Source organism: Mastomys coucha, unplaced genomic scaffold (genome assembly GCF_008632895.1).
Source record: "Mastomys coucha isolate ucsf_1 unplaced genomic scaffold, UCSF_Mcou_1 pScaffold14, whole genome shotgun sequence".
In the NCBI taxonomy this organism is placed as follows: Eukaryota; Metazoa; Chordata; class Mammalia; order Rodentia; family Muridae; genus Mastomys; species Mastomys coucha.
The window spans coordinates 54295144-54314721 of record NW_022196896.1 but is presented as its reverse complement, the minus strand read 5'-3'; the positions used below and the strand labels follow the sequence as shown (position 1 = coordinate 54314721).

At 38.8% G+C, this 19578-nt stretch overlaps 1 protein-coding gene across 3 annotated transcripts in view; it reads left to right on the top strand.

Annotated features, from left to right (window-relative positions):
- Adgrb3 (adhesion G protein-coupled receptor B3) overlaps positions 1-19578 on the top strand; it is a 729205-nt gene that overhangs the window by 272279 nt on the left and 437348 nt on the right. For all 3 annotated transcript variants that reach the window (XM_031367067.1, XM_031367069.1, XM_031367068.1), the window contains exons 6-7: positions 10900-11064; positions 11797-11961. In XM_031367067.1, coding sequence (XP_031222927.1) covers positions 10900-11064; positions 11797-11961 — 330 coding nt within the window. The remainder of the gene's footprint in view (positions 1-10899; positions 11065-11796; positions 11962-19578) is intronic.

The window sequence follows — 19578 nt, the reverse complement described above, 5'->3', positions numbered from 1 at the left end:
TGTGGCTTATATAAGTTTGGAACATAGGGAGGGGGATTTTTGGTGAGGTAAGATGATGTAGGAGGCGAGGAAGGGTGATGAAGGGTCTGGAGTGACTGACAGGGTCAATGGCAAAGCTCTACCTCAGCAACAGTGGCAGAGGCAGGGCCAGAGAGGTCTTGCTGAGTCACCCCAATATAGAAGTGACTGGGACCTGTCTCAAAATTCGAGCCAGGCTCAGGTTTGTTCTCAAGACCCAAACCAGGGCCAAAATGGGGCCCAACAAATATCTACCTCTTAGGTGTAGAGTTTGCAAATATGTTTTGCACTCAATGGGTTTTCTTTTCTTGCATTATTGTTCATCTTACTGTGAAGTAACCTTAGTTTTATATAAGCTCAGATGAAAACTGTGTTTGCTCTGGTTTGGGTCAGTTATGATATTCAGAAGACTCTTCCTTAGGTTTTCTTATAGTAGTTGCATCATTTACATCCAAGTGTTGGTTCCATTCCAGTTGTGTTTTGAATATGACAGCATCTAGTTTCATTCTCCTACTCATGGATATCCAGTTTCCATTGATATTTCTCAGTAAGGTTATATTCTCTGCAATCATTTTTTTAAAATGTAGTTTAAAACTCTTTGGGCTCCACTTCCACGGACTTATCCCTAGGCTCTCTAAGCATTTCTTATTTTCCTAGCCTTGTGTTTATGCCAATTTCATGCTGTTTTAATTATTGTCATTATCTAACACATTTTGAAAACATCATACAGTGATATTGCTTGGCTCATTTTTTTTTTTATCAAGAGTTCTTTGGTTGTTTATGGTTTTAGTGGTCCATTGAAATGTTAAAATTGCTTTTCCTAGTTCTATGAAAACTAGCACTGGTATTTCTCTATGTGTTTCAGTTGCTTGTTGTGAAAAAAAAAAGAGAGAGAGAAAGGGGGAAAAACCCTGACAAAGGAAACTTTCTAAAGGAGGAATTTATTCTGGCTCAAAGTTCACAAACACAGTAGTATGTCATGGTGGGAAAATTTTTAGTTTCCCCGGAAGCTAGAGACAGCTAGCCATGTTATATCACAGTCAGGAAACAGGATAAGTAATGCTCAGTTTGCTTTCTTCTATGTTTTCAGACTAAGATCTAGACTCATGGTTCTAAATTTAAGGTGAGTCTACTCACCTCATATAACCTAATCTAGATAGTCTTTCACAAGCATACCAATAGATTCCCACCCCCACCCCCATGGGTTTAAGTCCTACCATCTTGACTACCAAGACTGAGCATCACAGCTCCACCACTTACTGATTTTATTATACCTTATACCATATTATTTTAAGTTAAAATTCCCCACTCGTTGGGCCCATGTGGATACCTCAAAATGCAAGATGCACACTCAGTTCAGTCTTAAAAGTCTCCTTTTCTTTAAACTTTATAACACTGTTTGTTACTGCAAAGTTCAACTTTCATCTAAGACTTTAAATATTCTCTTAATATAAATTCCAATAAAAAAAGACATGAGGACCAGTAGGATGGTTCAGAAGATGAAGATGCATACTACCAACTCCAATGACCTCAGTTCTATCCCTAGAACCTATATAACAGAAGGAGAGAACTTACTCCTGTAAGCTGTCTTATGATCTCTACATGCTCATATATACTATAGCATACGTATGTCATAAAAACCATAAATAAATGTTTAAATTGTAAAATACAAACAGGGCATATATTTCTGATATCCGAGACAAAAATAAACATACTGTTTCCTAAAAAAAGAAGAATGGGGCATAGGAAAGAGTTATTAGACAGACCCCCATCAAGGGAAACAAAATATCCTGCCACTCCCATGTGTGTCATCTCAGTCTTGTGATAGAATCACATGGCCTCCTCCAAATATCTTCTGTAGCACCAGTCATTCATCTCTGCTGAATTAAACACATGTCACCTATCTCTTGACTCAAATACTACATCACACAAGCAACCTTCATTGGCAGACATATCACTGCCCTGATATCTCTGACACCTGAGACTTGCTATTGCAACCTGCTCTCAATTTTCAGTTTCATAAAGTGGCCTTTTGGGGCATCCTTAAGGGACTCACTTGTGGCAAAAGGTTTGGCCTGTATGTCCTCTGGATCTGTGCACAAGCTCTGTGATCCCTTCGGTTTCCCATCTGTCATGACCTCATGACTGTACCCTATGGACAGTACACCAAAGCATGTATCGATCGGTTCAGGGTGGATCATCTCCCTCTTAGATCACAGCTGCATGGGCACTTGTGTGCTCACCTTATGCATTTTCCTGCGTGACTGCTTCTTATCGAGAGAAACTCTTCAGCTGCAATCTCAGTTCAGGCTTCTTTCTTTCAAGTGAGCAAGCATCCTCAATAGAGGAAGGCTTCTGTGGATAGGACCTGTTCCTCCAGAGACTGTTCTCTTACTCCAGTGCAAGATAGAGTTGCTCTTTCAGAACACTAATCTGGATAATACACGTTTAGTCTTCTGCACCCTTCTTGTTCAAATCTTCAAATGTTTTCTTAACACCTCTTCATTCATAACTTCACAAGTCTCTCTCTCTCTTTCTCTCCATTTTTTGTCTCACTCATCCTCTGGCCATGGAATAAATACAGCCAGATTCTTTACTAGAATACACATGCATAGCACCTATGTCAGGTCCTAGCATACCCTTTGTTCCTCTCTTAAACCACACAGGAGGTCTCTACTGTCCATATTTATCTCCACACTCTTTTATTCCAACCTCACACCAGAATAACCCATTAACACCCCCTTACTGCACTCAAGAACGTGTCTAGCCCTAAGTTCACTGTGTCAGGGAATATTTTACATCAGGAGCCTGATACATCTGGCCATATTGTATCTACAGTCAGGAAGCAGAGAACGATGATACTAATGTTCAATACACGTTTTCCCTTTTATTCAGTCCAGGGACTCTGCCTGCGGAATGGTACTGCCTGTATTTAGGATAGGTCTTCCCATTTATAATAGCATAATCTAGATAGTCCATCACAGATTTGTCCAGGGACATTTTTCCACTGTTGTGTCAAATTCCAGCAAGTTGATTCTCTCAGTATTAATCATCACAGTAAAGTCTGTATTGAAACTTTAAATCATTTTGGATGCTGTAAAAATTTTGGCAATATTCATCATTCCAATCCACAAACTCAGGATGTCTTTATTTTTCCATATGTATTGTTCAATTTCTTTTAGCAATGTTCGAAATTTTTCATTGCAGAGAACTTTCCCCTCTTCAGTTCAATTTGTTCCTGGATATTGCTTTGTGGTTTCTATAAATGGCAATGGATGGTTCATTCTTTTTCAAATATTTTGCTATTGACGTTTAACAGCACTGCTGATTTTTCTGTGTTGCTTTTGTAAGAAGCATCAAATTTACTAAATTCTTTCATTAGTTCTAATTCTTTTTCTGTAACCATCTTTGGTTTTTATCTCTATAAGACCATCTGTGAGCAGTAAGAATTTGACTTACTTGTTCTGAGTACATATGCTCTTTCTTTTTCTTTCTTGATTATCTGGACTTCCAACTCTATATTAAATATATATAGAGAGAAGGCTAGTACACTTGTCTTCTTAAAAATCCTTTTAAAAAAGAAAAAAAAAGAAGCTTCCCCTATCCATTTAGTTCAGTTTTAGCTGTTTGCTTATGTTATATGGCTTTTATTATTTTGAGGCATCCTCCTTCTCTGATGTTGAGGTACACTCTTTATATTAAGTTGTAACATCATCTTATATTTTAACGTACCCTCATGTATTATATTTATACCTTCCTCCTATGCTTGCTATATTAAGTGTTTCTGACTGACAGGGATGTTGGATTTTGCCAAATGCCTTTTGGTACTCTTGAGATACAGTATAGTTTCTATCTTTCATTCTCCTGATGTGGCATGCCATTTTTATACACTCGATATGCTGGTCCTCTCTCCATCACAGGAATGGATCCAACTTGAACAGGTTAATTAGTTTTAATGTGCTATTATAGTTGATTTTCTATATTATCAAAATACTTTTTCTGAATAATTTTCATCTACATTTGAAAAAGAATATTAGCCTGAGAGTCTCCTTTGGTGGTGTGGTCCTTTCTTGCTTTAGTAGGGGAGTAATAGCAGATTCATAGATTGTTTTTGTCTTGGTAACTGCTCTTTTGTTATGAAGAGACACTGAACCCAAGACAACTCTTTTAAAATAAAGCATTTAATGGAGGGCTTATTTACAGTTTCAGAGGTTTAGTCCATGATCATTGTAGTAGGGATCATGGTTGAAAACATGGCACTGATGGTGTAGCTTAGAATTCTATATCCTGAGTTGTAGGGGGAGAGAGAAACTGGAGCTAACATAGGTCCACCCCCAGTGACACACCTCCTCCATCAAGGCCACACTACTCCAACAAGGCCACACCTCTTAATCCTTCTAATCCTTTCAAAAGAATTCCACTCTTGGTGACTAAACATTCAAATATATAAGTGTGCCTATTAGTATGTGCAGGGTGTGGTGCATTTTTATTAAAATCATCAGAGTTTTTAAGAATTTTTTCTTGTCTAATTCCCCATAATAATTTGAAAATGATTAGTAATGCTTGCTAAAACTCAGCAGTGACATTTAATTTGTCTTGGCTTATTTGTTGTTGCTTTTTCATTCAAAAAGATTTATTATTGCTTCATTGTTGTTGGTTTTGAATGGTGTGTTTAGGTTTTCTGTTCTGACTTTGTCTTGGTAAGATATATGTGATAATTATTTGCCCATTTTTCTCAGTGATCAGGCAGTGTTGTTGCCATTTATTGTTGTTTACAATATTCTGTGAATTATCCTTTAAATTTCGAAGGTATCACTTGTAATGTTTCCCGTTACATCCCTTGTTTTATATATTTGAGCCTTGTTTCTACTTAGTCTGGCTTATGGCTTATCTACTTTGTCTTCTTTTCAAATACCCTGGCCTTTGTCTTGCTAATCTTTTGTGTTGTTTTTTCTTCCTTCCTTGCTAGTCTGTCATTTCTTTCTGCCTAGATACCCCTCATTTCCTTCCTTCTAATAAGTCCGGGATTAGTTTCTTCTCCTTTGTTTGCTGCTCTGAGCTGCAATGCTAAGCTATTTATTTCAGGAATTCATGCTTTATTTGGTTGACCTTCCTGAGCTTCCTCTTCATCATGTGAGACTTTGCTACATTGTGTCTCTATCTTCAATTGTTTGGGGAACTTTTAGAATTTATTACCTATGTAATTTTTGACCTACTGTTGGCTTTTATTTCTGATTGTGACTTTAATCTATTTCAATCTATTGGTGGAGGGATGGCTACTCCTGCTTCTTAGTAACTCACTATATGGAGTATATTAGTGTGTCTTTCACTTTTAGCCCCTGTAAACATTTATCGGTAAAATGAGCTAATTGTAAACAACATGGTATTTAAAATTTTTTTCACACTGTAGAGATACATTTTTTTAAATTTTAAAATTATTTTAGCTCTGTGTGAGTAGTGTGTAGTGGGTAGTGTGTGTGTGTGTGTGTGTGTGTGTGTGTGTGTGTGTGTAGGTGTTTTGGAGGCTGGAGCTGTTGGATCCTCCTAAGGCTGGAATATCAGGTGGTGGTAAGCTGCCTGACATAGATCCTGTGAAGTAAAGTAGTGCTTTCTCTAGCATTCTCAACTGTTCACTTGTTTCTCTACCTGAGGTACAGTTTTAAACAGAAGTTTATTTAATGCAATAATAACTGTTTCAACACCTAAATTCAATATCATAAGCACAAAAAAAATATTTTAGTGTTGTGTATTTCTCATTTGTTTGGTAACTTGTCAAAGAGCCCAAATAAAATAATTTTCTTTTTATCTATATGATCTAGCAAAAGCATTAGTCTAGTCCATTGGTATTGCTTCTGTTAGTTCATCTTCCAGAGAATCTGACCTTCTGCTTGTCTTGCCTACACCATAGTACGCAACCTTAATTCCTCTTACCCACATTGTTCCTGCCTCAGTATAATTTATCTGTCACAGAACAACAGAACACACTTAGTTAAGTTTTGAATGTAAATTATTCCATGTGTCTACTTACAAATTCACTCATAGGTTCATATCCTTCTTGCTCATGTGGCCTTTGATATCTTCTGATTTCCTGCTCCCATACATGAGCTGAATCTATCCTCTATACTTTCTGGTTTTGTGATTCCCCTATATGCCCCAGCTTTCTCTCTTTTTCATGACACACATTTCCCTGGCCTCAAGAGTTTGCAGTTGTATAGAGTTACAATAGCCCTTACATTGCTGCCTCATTTTAATAATTGGGAATCTGCCATTCTTATTCCCAAGAAACCTGATAGGGGATTCTCCATGGTATTGTTCTGCTTATATCATTGTTTTCACTACTTCAAGGTGAAACTCCTCCTTGTCCATATAGGTACATTTTTCATAGTCAGGTAGTTATGATCACTAAAGCAGAGCTTGGTCTATCTTAGTCAACCACAGTTTACCCATGATCCAGGAGCCCAATACCAGTGACACCATACCTTTTCTGTCATCCTTTAGTAAATGGTGACATTATTAGTTTTCATTAAGGTTTTGGAGTTTTTTGTTTTACTAACTTATTTACCAGGGAACAATTTTCATGTCTGAACACCAAGATATGAATCAGAGTTCAGCAGAAGTAGTTTTATAATAGAAAAAAAATCATTGAGATCTATTCAGATTTCTCAGGTCACAATGACTCTGTGAGATTCATCTTATCTGTGTGAGGAGCTCATAGATTTATTGAACTGATTCTTGCGAAGGAGAAGCATTGGTCTGCTGCCTTCTACTAGAGCAGGTCAAGTGCCACTCATGGGGATTGAAGAGAATCTATCTCTTTACCACTTATCTCCCCAGTTAAACTTCAGATAACAGTTATCCATTTACTTTCTCTAGTACCAAGAAGAATGTGATTTTTAAATCATAGTAGCCTGTATATTAACAAATGGCTTTTAGGTTTAAGTATCTCAGCATTTGCCCATGAAAGATAATGTACACTCTCTATCTGAGATGCTTAAAAGTATAAAAGAGAATTTAGTTTCTACTTCCCAGAAACTTGTGACCCATTATTCCCAATTCAGTCAAATGAGATAACAAGCTCCTAGAATAACGAGGTGCAAAGGTCATTAGAAGAACACAATAATTAATACTTTTAGGTATGAAGACATTATATGAAACTCAAAATGCATAATAGAAAATATAAAATTAAGGCAATCCTTCACTGGTACTAAAGGAATCCATGTGTATATATCTGTGATGTATATTAATCTTTTCTCATTCCTCACTTTTCTGTTTCTCTCGCAATGTAGACAACACAATAAAAAAACACACAATAGAGTTTTGTACTAGATCTTGTATTAAGTTCCTTCTTTTTAATATGCCATGAGTTACTTTATCAAGTCAATTATTTCAGTGCAGATCAGTAAAATAATATTCAATAAAATGAACTTCTAACTCATGGTATAAAATAAAACAGAAATAAAAGTCCAAGGTATCATGATTTATATATCTATTTTATTACTTTTTGTGAAACTGAATTTGTAAACAAGCCTAGTTGCATCTCAAATGTGTGTTTAATGAGTGTTTTGACAAAATTTAGCCTCAAAATGTCTCTCAAGTTTCTAATATTAAGTCCTCCTCGAACATTTGGAAAAACCAAAAATATGTACACTATTAGCAAGCATTGAACAACTCACATTATGAATAGATGACATTGATGGGTTTAATTTTTAACTGATTGCAAGGCAGCATCTTCTTTGAGGAAAAACATAATAAGTCAAACTTTCCACAGACAGATTCTCTCATTTTCCTGATCTTTTTTCCAGAAAGATTTTTTTATACTTCTTATAGAAACAAAATGATAGTCAGACAAACTTCTCTCTCATGTCCATATTTAACTTGTTCATTCTTATTTAAATCTCTTTGTAGCTAAATATACTTGTGTGTGTGTGTGTATGTGTGTGTGTGTATCTGCATGTATGTATGTTATGTTGTGTTTTGATGTTTTGTTCTTTTGTTTATTTTGGTCAAGAATATGTAACTATAACAGTTATGGTGAAACATGCCTAGACATTATCTCAAATCTGAATCTCTAAGGATGGCACACAACCCATTTCTCTCTTGACTCAATTAAATTGGCATCACCTCCCCTGGTTCTGCTTTCTGGGTATAGGTGTCAACCTATACACTGCTTTACCAAATAGAACATAAGGTACAGTTGTGAATCTTTATGTTTCAGGTCATTCTCAAACTGCTTGGAATAGCAAAGGTTCATAATGGAAGCTTTGTGTATTTTTTTCTTTTAAGAGCAAAAATCTGAAATGAAAACTACATTCTGCTTTAAAGCCAAAAACCAAGGCTACATTGATTTATAATGTCCTATTGATTCACTAGAACATTCGTTTTGTCTAGTGAGCATACTACATAACCAGATAAGATTGTATCAGGTGTTTTTAACAAAATGAGATGCTAAAATTACATGACCAGAGTGATTAAATTGGCATCTTGTGGTTTTTAATCTCGCACAGGGTTTATTAAGTACAGCTAGATATCTATTAAAGAACCCTATATAAGAGTTACATATGAGACTTGAAATTAGGTTGAAATTACCTACTCATTCTGTCAGTCTCTGGTTTGCTTGGAAGGATTTTCACTGCAATATTAGCTTCCAATAGAAGCTATGATTGATGCTAACTTCTCTTTTAGGCATAATTAAATTCACTAAGAACCATGGAGTAGTATTGGACCAAATAGGCCTCCATCTATGAACACATTTATAACATTCAAAAACAAATATGTGTGCTTTAATAAAGTGTTTCTTGTTTAACTCTCTGCTTTGTTTTGTAGCATATATCAGTCTGTCCCGTTTGTGTAAATCACTCAAGTCCTGCCATTATCTCTCATACAGATAAGATCCTATGAAACCCTGAAAACCTCGTGTACTGTGTGAAGAACATTTTGGCCTTTGACCTTTGATTTTTTTATATGTACAATACAGTAATTGTTAAGATATCTGAGGTGAGAACTGAAATTTCTCATCTCTCTGATCAGCGCCAGTTACAGATTGGACAACTTGTTCTCTGAATTGAGTGAATGAGCAGGTGGCCAGTCTCTAAGGATGAGTCAAGTGCAGTGGTCTGCATCCCAGCCACCAGACAAAGATGCTTAAAGTCACCATGTATTATCTCTTTGATTCCAGAGGCTTCCCTTCATTGCTCTGAACACCCTCTCTTGGTAGCTTTTTATTCTTTCCAATTCTCTGCCATCCCAGCTCAGATTCTCCCTGTTGCTTTCCTAATTTCGTTTTCCCACACTATACTAGCTCTAATCAGAACCTCTGCCCTACAAAACTAAGCTGCAAAACTAAGTTGCTGTCTTGGAGCATCCTCCTCTTCTGCCTTTCTCTTCACTTAGATCTCTGGATTCCCTATACATCAACTTGCATCTTGTTCTTTGAATGCCCACCTCTCTTCTGTTAAGGAGCTCTGCATGTCTTTCTGCAGGCAACTCTTACCCTATTTATTTCCTCATTATTCTCAGTGATTACTTTGTGCATCAGTTTGCCAAGGAAGATAACCCAGTCCCTCAGGTCCTATATTTCACAGGATTCTGAAATTATCCCATGCAATACACTATATACATCTTATTTACTCTGGATATCACTCATCGTTTGCTGCTCTGTGTCTTGTTTGCTTTACCTACTTGAGATAGACAGCCTGCTGTGCACTGTACTGGGTGGGAGGTTTTAGCTTAGCTGGGGGTGGGGAGGTGCAATCCAGGCCCTTGATTTGAGATATAGCATGGGCAACGAATATACATACCTAGGAACAACTTTGGAGAGCTGGTTCAGTCTATTGGGGGGTATGCTCCTGGAGAGTTGAGCAGGGTTTCTGAGGCAAGCTTTGTTTAGCTGTGTACATTTGGCCAGGACAGGTGTGTAGAAGACACGTCATCCACATACTCAAAGGCAAGAGGGTCTGAGTGGAAAAAAACCTTATAAAGTCAAAGAAGTGAGGTCTGAAAACTGTCATGATAGTAAAATCTTACTAGGATTGATAGTGGTGCAGCCAACTTCCTGGTGCCAGCTTGGGAGCTGAGAGGGAGCCAAAGCTTACTGTCATCATCTGCAGTATCCAGGGTTGAAGCTCTCCTCCTCCACTATGATCCCACAATTGTTTAGTTTTAGGAGATGTCCTTCTAAAATAGGAACTGTGTGTTGCCTTGGCCTGTGTTTCTTTTTGGTCACATTATCCTGTTTCTTCTATATTGCAAAGCCTCGCTCACCGTCTTAAATGTTCATTGCCTGAACATAATACGATCGGGATATTAGTTACCGGTCTTGTTGCTATGTATGGTACAATATCTTACAAAAATAAGTTAAGGAGAACAGGATTTACCTTCACAAGAGATGCAACCAGCATGCTCAGAAATGAGATGGGGCCGGAACAGGAATCACCTTCTTTTGTTGGATCCAGTCTAGAAACAAAGGAAGGAACGTACTACTCAGGTCTGTTTCTTGCTTTTCACTCAGTCCAGTGCCCCAGTTAGCAGAAAGGTGTTAGTCACATGAGCCGTGGGTCTTCTCAGTTCAGTTGAATCTAGACCATCCCTCACAGACATGTGCAGACATTTATTACCATGGTGATTCTAAGTTGATAATCAAGATTAACCATCATAAATGAATATACATAACATGAAACAGAAACAAAAATAAAATAGAGAGACCCAACAAGTAATAACATCTTGTGGAGAGGTGATAGAGTCCCATGCAGAGTGACGTACAATGACAAATACTCAGAGAAGCCTTAAGAAAGATTTGTCTTTCAGATTAGTGGTAGCTTGTGCTCCCTGCATCACCTTCCCCACTGGGACATCTTATGCTGTCTTCTCTCTCTGCTTTGGTAGTTGATGGACAGTGGCAGGAGTGGAGTTCGTGGAGCCACTGCTCAGTGACATGTTCTAATGGGACACAGCAGAGGAGCCGTCAGTGCACAGCAGCTGCTCATGGAGGCTCTGAGTGCAGAGGACCATGGGCAGAAAGCAGGGAGTGCTACAACCCTGAATGTACAGGTAAGGCCACTTCCTGTGAACAAATGACACCGACAGTTCATAAAACCTCAAAGAGCCACACTAGAGAGCCATGCACTGAAAGGTAATTATATAGTCTTATGGACAAAACCTATTTTATTGTATACTGCAAAAAAAATGGCTGAAGAATCGTGAGATTCTGAGGTCAAATAACAACTAAGCTAATAAAGGTTAGCACTAGGATTACAGTTTTTTTTTCTCCATTCCCAGTTTCCCCTCCAAAAAACAAAAACAAACAAAAACAAACCCCTGTTGCCTCCCCCCTCCCCATGCCTGCCACCCCGCCCTCTCCCACTTTCTGGCCCTGCCATTCCCCTACACGGGGGCACAGAACCTTCACAGGGCCAAGGTCCTCTCCTCCTATTGATGATCGATTTTGCAATCGCAATCCTCTACCATACACATGCTGCTTGAACAATCAGACCCCTCTATGTGCAGTCCTTGGTTGGTGGTTGAGACCCTGGGAGCTCCAAGGATACTAGTTAGTTCATGTTGTTGTTCAGTTTTTAAAAGAAAGTTCCCTGGGAATCTGAATAGTCAGACATCCTTAAATAATTCTTCTAATCACAAAATGCATAGTACTTGACCAGTAAGTCAAACATTTGGACAAAGTTTATTCCTGACAGTAAATTACTAACACTTGAAAGGATATTAATACCCTCAAACTCACACACTACTAAAGCAATGCTGTTAAGCAAGACCCCTTTCTTTCAGCCAATGGTCAGTGGAATCAATGGGGTCACTGGAGTGGATGTTCCAAGTCCTGTGATGGCGGCTGGGAGAGGAGAATGAGGACTTGTCAGGGCGCAGCTGTCACAGGACAGCAGTGCGAAGGCACGGGTGAAGAGGTACGAAGATGCAGTGAGCAGAGGTGTCCAGGTAAGAAGAACCTGCCGTGTGTGTGTGTGTGTGTGTGTGTGTGTGTGTGTGTGTGTGTGTGTGCGCGCGTGTGTCTGTGCATGTGAACATACAGCTAAGGATAATTAAAAGGTTGATACTAATGAATGGCAATACACTTGTTTTATTAAAGTAATATATGACAGATTCTCTTGATATGTTCGAATTTCAGGTTTTATTTGTTGTAAAGTGACATTGAAATACATGATAGCCCAAATGTAGCAACAAAGAATAAATAAATTGTGTATAACTTATATCACTACAGTATATTTTCTATTTTTAGGAAATTTGCTTATTGGGGATACGAAAATATTCTTTTTGTTTTTTATTAGGTATTTTCTTGACTTACATTTCAAGTGTTATCTTCTTTCCTAGTTTTCCCTCCAAAAACCCCCTATCCCATCTCCCCTGCCCCTGCTCACCAAGCCACCCACTTCCCCTTCACTGTCTTGGAATTCTTCTACACCGGGGCATTAAGCCTTGTCAGAACCAAGTGCCTCTCCTCCCATTGATATCCAACAAGACCCATCCTCTGCTACATATGCAGCTGAAGTCATGGGTTCCCCCCTCCATGTGTACTCTTTGGTTGGTGGTTTAGTCCCTGGGAGCTATGAGGGTACTGGTTGGTTCATATAGTTGTTCCTCCTATGGGGCTGCAAGATCCTTCAGCTCCTTCTGTCCTTTCTCTAGCTCCTCCTTTGGGGACCTTGTGCTCAGTCCAATTATTGGCTAAGAGCATCCACCATTTGTCAGGCACTGGCAGAGCCTCTCAGGAGACAAATATATCAGGCTCCTGTCAGCAAGCACTTGTTGGCATCCACAAGAGTGTTTGGGTTTGGTGGAGTATATGGGATGGATCACCAGGTGGGGCAATCATAGTAATTTGCTTAAGTGTTAAGGAAATGAAAAGGCACTGTTGAAACTCAGATAGTTTCATTTCTTAATAACTGATTAATGTCTCATTGATAGATGACCTTAGACATCTCAATTTACCTACTTTTTTCCAATTTTAAATCATAAAAAGTTACTGTGGGTAAAATATCAGATGCCATGGCTAATGAAGGTGACATGCATGTAAGCACAGATGATAACATGGTCAGTCACTGTCCAGACCTTATTCATTTGTTAGCAAAGACTTCTTAAGAATACTGGATTCTTTCCTTAAAATAATTGTAACACACTGAGAACTCAGGAAATAAGTAAATAACTGGGATTTTAGGATGATGCCAGAGATGAAGATGAGACAAACATAAACAGGTGGTAAGTTGATCTTTTACTTGCCCAGTGACATGAACCCAAAGAATATTGTTTCCTGTTGTGTTTATTCTATGTATGTGCTGCTTTAGATTGACTGTGATTTGAAGGGATATAGATTCACATTGGATACAAACCTCTGGTCTGGGCTTGTCTATGAGAAACCATCCATACTAGGCTAAGTGAGGTAGGAAGTCCAACCCTGAGTGTGGGACTGAGTACAAAGGAAAAAGCAAGCCAAGCTCCAGCATTCACCTCCCTCTGCATCCTGACTGTGGATACAAGGTGATCAGCTGCATCAGACTATAGCCAACCTGTGAGCCAAAAGGGACCCTTTCTTTCTTAAATGGCTTTTTTCAGAGGTTTATGGTCCCAGCAACATGACTAATTAGCTAATACAGAAATTTGGTTTTAAGAAGTAGAGTTATTGTCATGATAAATTTGACCTTGTGGTTCTTAGGGCTTTGGAACTGTTAAGTGGAAGAGATGTGGAATAGTTTTGAAATTTTACCTGCAAGAACCCTCAAAGTATTAACATAGCATAGGAAACACAGGTGGGATTTTAGAAAAGTTGATGATGCAGACAAATGTGGACAATAGAAGCCTGGCCCCGAGGTTTCAGAGGTGAAAATGAGCATCATCAGAAATGGGATTAGAGTACATTCATGCAGTATTCTACACGAACATCTGGCAAATGATCTGGCTTACTTTGTCCAAAGCCTGAGGACTTGAGAGAGGCTTAATGTAAAGTATTTGGTGGAAGGAAATTCAGAGAGGATAGCTGTCAGTCTGGGCCACAGCTCCTCCCTACTGTGCTAATTCAAGTCTTAGGGAAAGCAAGAAAAAGATGGGGGGGGGACGAGAGAGCGAGAGTGAGAGAGAGAGAGAGAGAGAGAGAGAGAGAGTATAAAAGTGCTTTCCATGCAAGCCTGCTACCTTGGATTCTATCCACGAGGCCCCCAGTGGAAGAAGAGAACCTGCTCCTCAATATCTGCTCTCTGCTCTCTCTATGTACACCATGGAATGCATACTACTGCACTGACATATACACATCACAGAAACTCGTGCATCCTGTGCACATATACATATAGCCACATGGAGGCATACACAGACATACATGCACACTAGTAACAATGGTGGTGATGGTGGTCATGTTAAAATACTTTTAGTGAAGCAGAGAAATATTAAAGACCATGTACTTTGATGATGCAGAGTGTATGGGTGTTGAAGAATAACTTGACACTCTGCACTAGAACAACCTCAAGGATATCCTAAGTATAAGACCTTACCCATCAAAGACTCCTTCCCACGAACATGTTCATTTGAATCACAGAGCCTAAACTGAAAACATGGCTGAGAAGATTCTTTGAGAGCATCTTATTTGGGAAGTTCTCATTAGAGTTAGGTCACAAAAGCTGATGTGAGTGTGTACCAAGATATTCCACCTCTGTCCCGAGCATGCAACACAGACTTGGCAGTATCACTACCTTTGTACTAGTTGAGGAAGTGTGAAAGACACCATTGGAGGGGTCACAGAGGCATGTGCAAGGATTCTAGAGAGCTGATAAGCCCAGACATCTGGTCACAGGCAAAGAGGTCCTGAGAGGCCACTTTATGATGCTGTGAAGGTAAAGCCAACAGTGTGATGGGGTCTTATAATGGTCAGATGTCAGACCATGGGGCACCCACCAATTAAGACTGTAGACATGAAGCAGGGGTAGCCCAAGAGAGAGGCTAGGTTTGTTACAGGAAGCAGGACTGGAAAGGCTAACCTTCTTAAGCCATTTGGAGCTCCCATGATTCTGTCGGAAGTCCCAGATGGTGGAATGAAGCTGCGTGATTTGTTTTCTGTGCTTGTTGGTTTCCATGTCGGTTTGCCTGTTCATTTCTATCTCTCCATTCTCCATTTTGTAATCTGGATATTTCTCTGTGCTAGTTTGGTTTGAAAGTCTGTATTCTTTTGGGGGGTGGGGGTGAGACAAGGTTTCTCTGTATAGCCCTGGCTGTCGTGGAACTCACTCTGTAGACCAGGCTGGCCTCGAACTCAGAAAACTGCCTGCCTCTGCCTCCCAAGTGCTGGAATTAAAGGCATGGGCCACCACTGCCCAGCCGAAAGTCTGTATTTCTACATAGGAAATCATTATCATGACATCACCTTAAGTCTCCATTGACACTTGGACTTTGTATTTTGGGGTAGTATTATGACTGTTCAAAACTATGGGAACTTTGAAGTTGGACTGAGTGCATTTTGTATGATGAGATGGTCATTAGCCAATGGTGACAGGAGGTAGAGGTTATGTATTGAAAATCATGTGCTTTGTGTTAAGGTGACAAGTGGTAGACATGAAATGGATTTGATTTGTTAAGTTGACAGGATGTAGACTCAATCACCTTAGAGACAAATCTCTGCATGGGTTATTTGGGGTGGGAAGATCCACTCTATCTGCTTGAATCAAAAAATAAGAAAGAAAGCTGAACACATCCTGCATGCTCTCCCCTGCCCCACCATGATTCTCTATCGAAAATGTAATGTGACAGCTACTTCAGGTGTCTGGCGCCCTGACTTCCCCTCCATGATGAACGGTATTAAACTACGAGCTGGAAACCAACTACTCCTTAAGTTGTCTTTGCCAGGGTGTTTTGTGAGAACAAGTGTTCACCTTGGCTACCTGGTTGCAGACAATGGGAGCATCTCTGCAGTGTAGCAGCTGTTGATTTACATCTAAAGTGACCATCTCGGTTTAAATGGTTTAAACGTGCAAGACTCCTAGGCCAAAACACTACATTTCTCTATAATTAAAATGCTAAAAGAGTTTTCTCAATTCGACACTGATAATCACATCAGAAACTAGAGTCTTTTATTTTTATTTTTATTAAATTTGAATTATATTATCGGGGTAGGTGTTCAGGCCTGCCACAATACACATATAGACTTCCGAGGACAATTTGGGGGAGTCAGTTCTCTCTTTCCTACCTGTAGATCCCGAGAGGTCATCAGGCAAGTCAGCAAGTACCTTTACCCAGGGAAACGTCTTTCTTGCTGGTCCAGAAACTTCGGTTTCAAGTTTTGCAATTTGTCAGCAGGTTTTCTTCTAGCATGAAATCTAGAATTAGTTTTGCTAATTCTCCAGGCCATGTGAATTCAGAATGATAAGAGACAAACAGCCGGCAGAACTCTGCTGTGAAGGATGCCTAGACAGATTAACAAAGAAATCCCTGCACTGCGTGAGCACTGACAAGCTTTAAACAAAGACATTTGTTTTGCCAAAGGAGAAATTTCATTAGAGCAGGAAAGCATTTTAAACAAGACCTTCTTGATATGGGAAGGTATCTAAAGCACTCTCAGCATATGAGGCTTATTAACTGCCCACAACTGCAGCCTGTTAACTGGGAACTGCATTTCATCTGCAAAGGTGAAACAGAACAGTTGCAATCAGATTTACAAAGATTGCCACCTGCTGTTGGAAAAACATTTTACAGCTCTGTTTATAGAGAGATTGTATGTTTTATTTGCTACGTTTACTTGTTAGGTTTCACAGCATAAGCCAGATCAATACATTATCAGACAACACTGAAAACATTTTTATAAGAGGCTATATTTTTGGCATTAGCATTTTTATTTCTTTGTTTTCAGGTAGGTGATTGGAAAACAATGGCAATTTATTTGCAAATATATTGTTCTCAGGTGAAACCTATTTCTTAAATTAGCTAAATAATTTTTATGATTAGTGCATATACAGTCACCAAAATGTTCTCATTTACACACATAGCTATATCAAGTTTCTTTTTATTTTGCTATAACTTGATCTGATATTTTGCACAAATTGCATTATGCATTAGGAAGTATACCAAACTATTAATTTCAAAATGTTGTGCCTCTGTAGAGGATGGGATGTTTTTATCATAATATTAGCTATATCTACCCACTAATGCCTCATATGTAGTCAGTTTTATCAATAAAACAGTATTTGTAAATAGTTATTTTACAGTTTTACACAGGTGGAACTAATTTATATACTAAGTTCTAAGTCTTAGAACTACGTTAATCCTGCATGATTCTCTTGTCATGGCCACCATTATTCCTTTTGTGAATGATAGTCTAGTGGTCCTAATTTCAGCCACGATATTGCTTCAGGTATGCACATTGACAAAAACATTGGAAAACTGTTCACATCACCTTAGCATTTGCTAAGGCACTTTTCTTATCAGTAACAAAGTTTCAAAATATATTTTGTTTAAAAAAAAGGTACATGTTTTTTCCCAGAATTATTTTTAATATTGTTTATTCTTGATGGGGGATGGGAGTCTGGGAACAACTAGCATTTATTTTTATGCTTCACTTAGTCTGAATTCAAAAACAAATTAATCAACCTTGCCCAGAGACCATCTGTTGTCAGAAAGGAGGAATATAATATATATACATCCTCTAGATAACTAATGAAAATTAATTTTCTAGATTTAATCAAACACTATTACATCATTTACAAGATAGATAAAATATGCCCAGAAAGATTAAGATTTTTCTTTGAGGGTAAATGGACAATATTAAAACAACATCATTCACCCACCCACCTACCTCAATAAGATGTTTCATTTGTTTTCATAGGAAAACAGAGCCATAGCGACCGGAAACTTAAGAATACTACTGGTTGGGAAATAGAATCACTCCAGGGGAGATAATTAAGTGTCCCCATTTTTAAATTGGTCAAGCTCACCAAATAACGATTTCATTTATCTCAGTCTCCTCTCACACCCTCCGGTGCTGGTGGGTAAATGGTAGGATGGTAATAACGTCATTTCTTTTGCTCTCGATTACAAGGTGAAACATCCTTTCAAATTCATTTTGTCCTGGTAACATTATTCAGAAATCAAATTTACTAATGGATTGGTGAGATAGAACTTTTGTGCTCCCTGTCAGGTCATCATACTAATGTCCATTATTTTTGAATTCCTAATCACTAAATTGGAATCTGTCACTTACAGATAGATATGGTTCTTAATCTACAAGTAAAGTTTGCTTGTTGGGGTCACAATTGCTTTGTCTGTCATGCTGATTGAAGCCTGCTGGTGGATTGTGTTCAGGAACACCTACATGTAAGTGGAGGCACGATGAGCCAGGGAGCCCAGAAGGCCAGAGATGAAGCAATTTGTTATTTACCTCTAGATCTCCATGGCAATGGAGAACAGCTGTAGCAACAGGTAGCATGTCTTCAACTTTGTGATGTTGTTAATTAGTACTGCTTCCCTGACCCAGCCCTGCCCCATCTCCACTTAAGAGGTGCCATGTGGGCAGAGAGAGACCTCATTTTCATTGCTTTCCTCAAGTTAGAAGAAAGAATTAAAGAAGAGGACTTTACTTATTTTGTACTTGTATCTTTGCAGGGGACCACGTATCACCATCTAAAGCAATGCTTTTAAACCTTTAGTGGCCTTAAAATCCACGCAGGGAGCTTGTTGAAGTGAGGAGTTGAGCATGTTGATCCCTGACAGAGCATCAGAGACTTGGTTAGGTAGACCTCGTATGGACTTAAGAGTTTACATTTCTAATTGCTACAAGGTGATGCTGATAATGGCCTCCAGGTCATCTTTTAGACTGCAGTGACCTAATACCATCAAATAATCATAATACAATTGTGACTGAAAATTAACAGAGAAATGAAATGAAGTCATCATCTTAAGGTCCTTTGGTGAAAGTGGGCATGACTGCCTGGACAGATTACAGAGTTTGATTTAACTCACACTTCTTCACAAATGATGAAGGGTGCTGTCTGTTATACATTGTATTGATGAGCCAGGATGAGGGAATTCCCAGGGGGTTGACCTGGAGAGGGAAAAATGTCTGGGATGTAAATTGCTTACTTACTTACTTACTTACTTAATTAATTAATTAATTAAAAAGAAATTGACTTTTTAGTATAGATCACTTATTATTTAATTTTCAGTTCACCAATTCTCATTTTCCCTGCTCCATAAAGAGCAAGAGAAAATAATATTCTCATGGGGTCCAGTTTGGGGTAAAAATATACAGTGCTTGGAAGCAGCTCTTCTCAATTTCTCCAGCAAGCAGGCTGTGTCCTGGTCAGCTTTTTGTCAACTAAACAGCAGCTGGCATTATCCAGGAAAAGGAACTGCAATTGAGAAAATGCCTCCATCCAGTTGCCTATAGGAAAGTTGTTAGGGCATTTCCTTGATTGATGGTTCATGTGGGAAGGCACAGCCTACTGTGGGCGGGGCCAACCCTGGAAGGTTGGTCCTAGGTTGCATTAGTGGTGGCGCACACCTTTAATCCCAGCACTTGGGAGGTCTATAGAGTGAGTTCCAGGATCCAGGACAGCCAGGGCTATA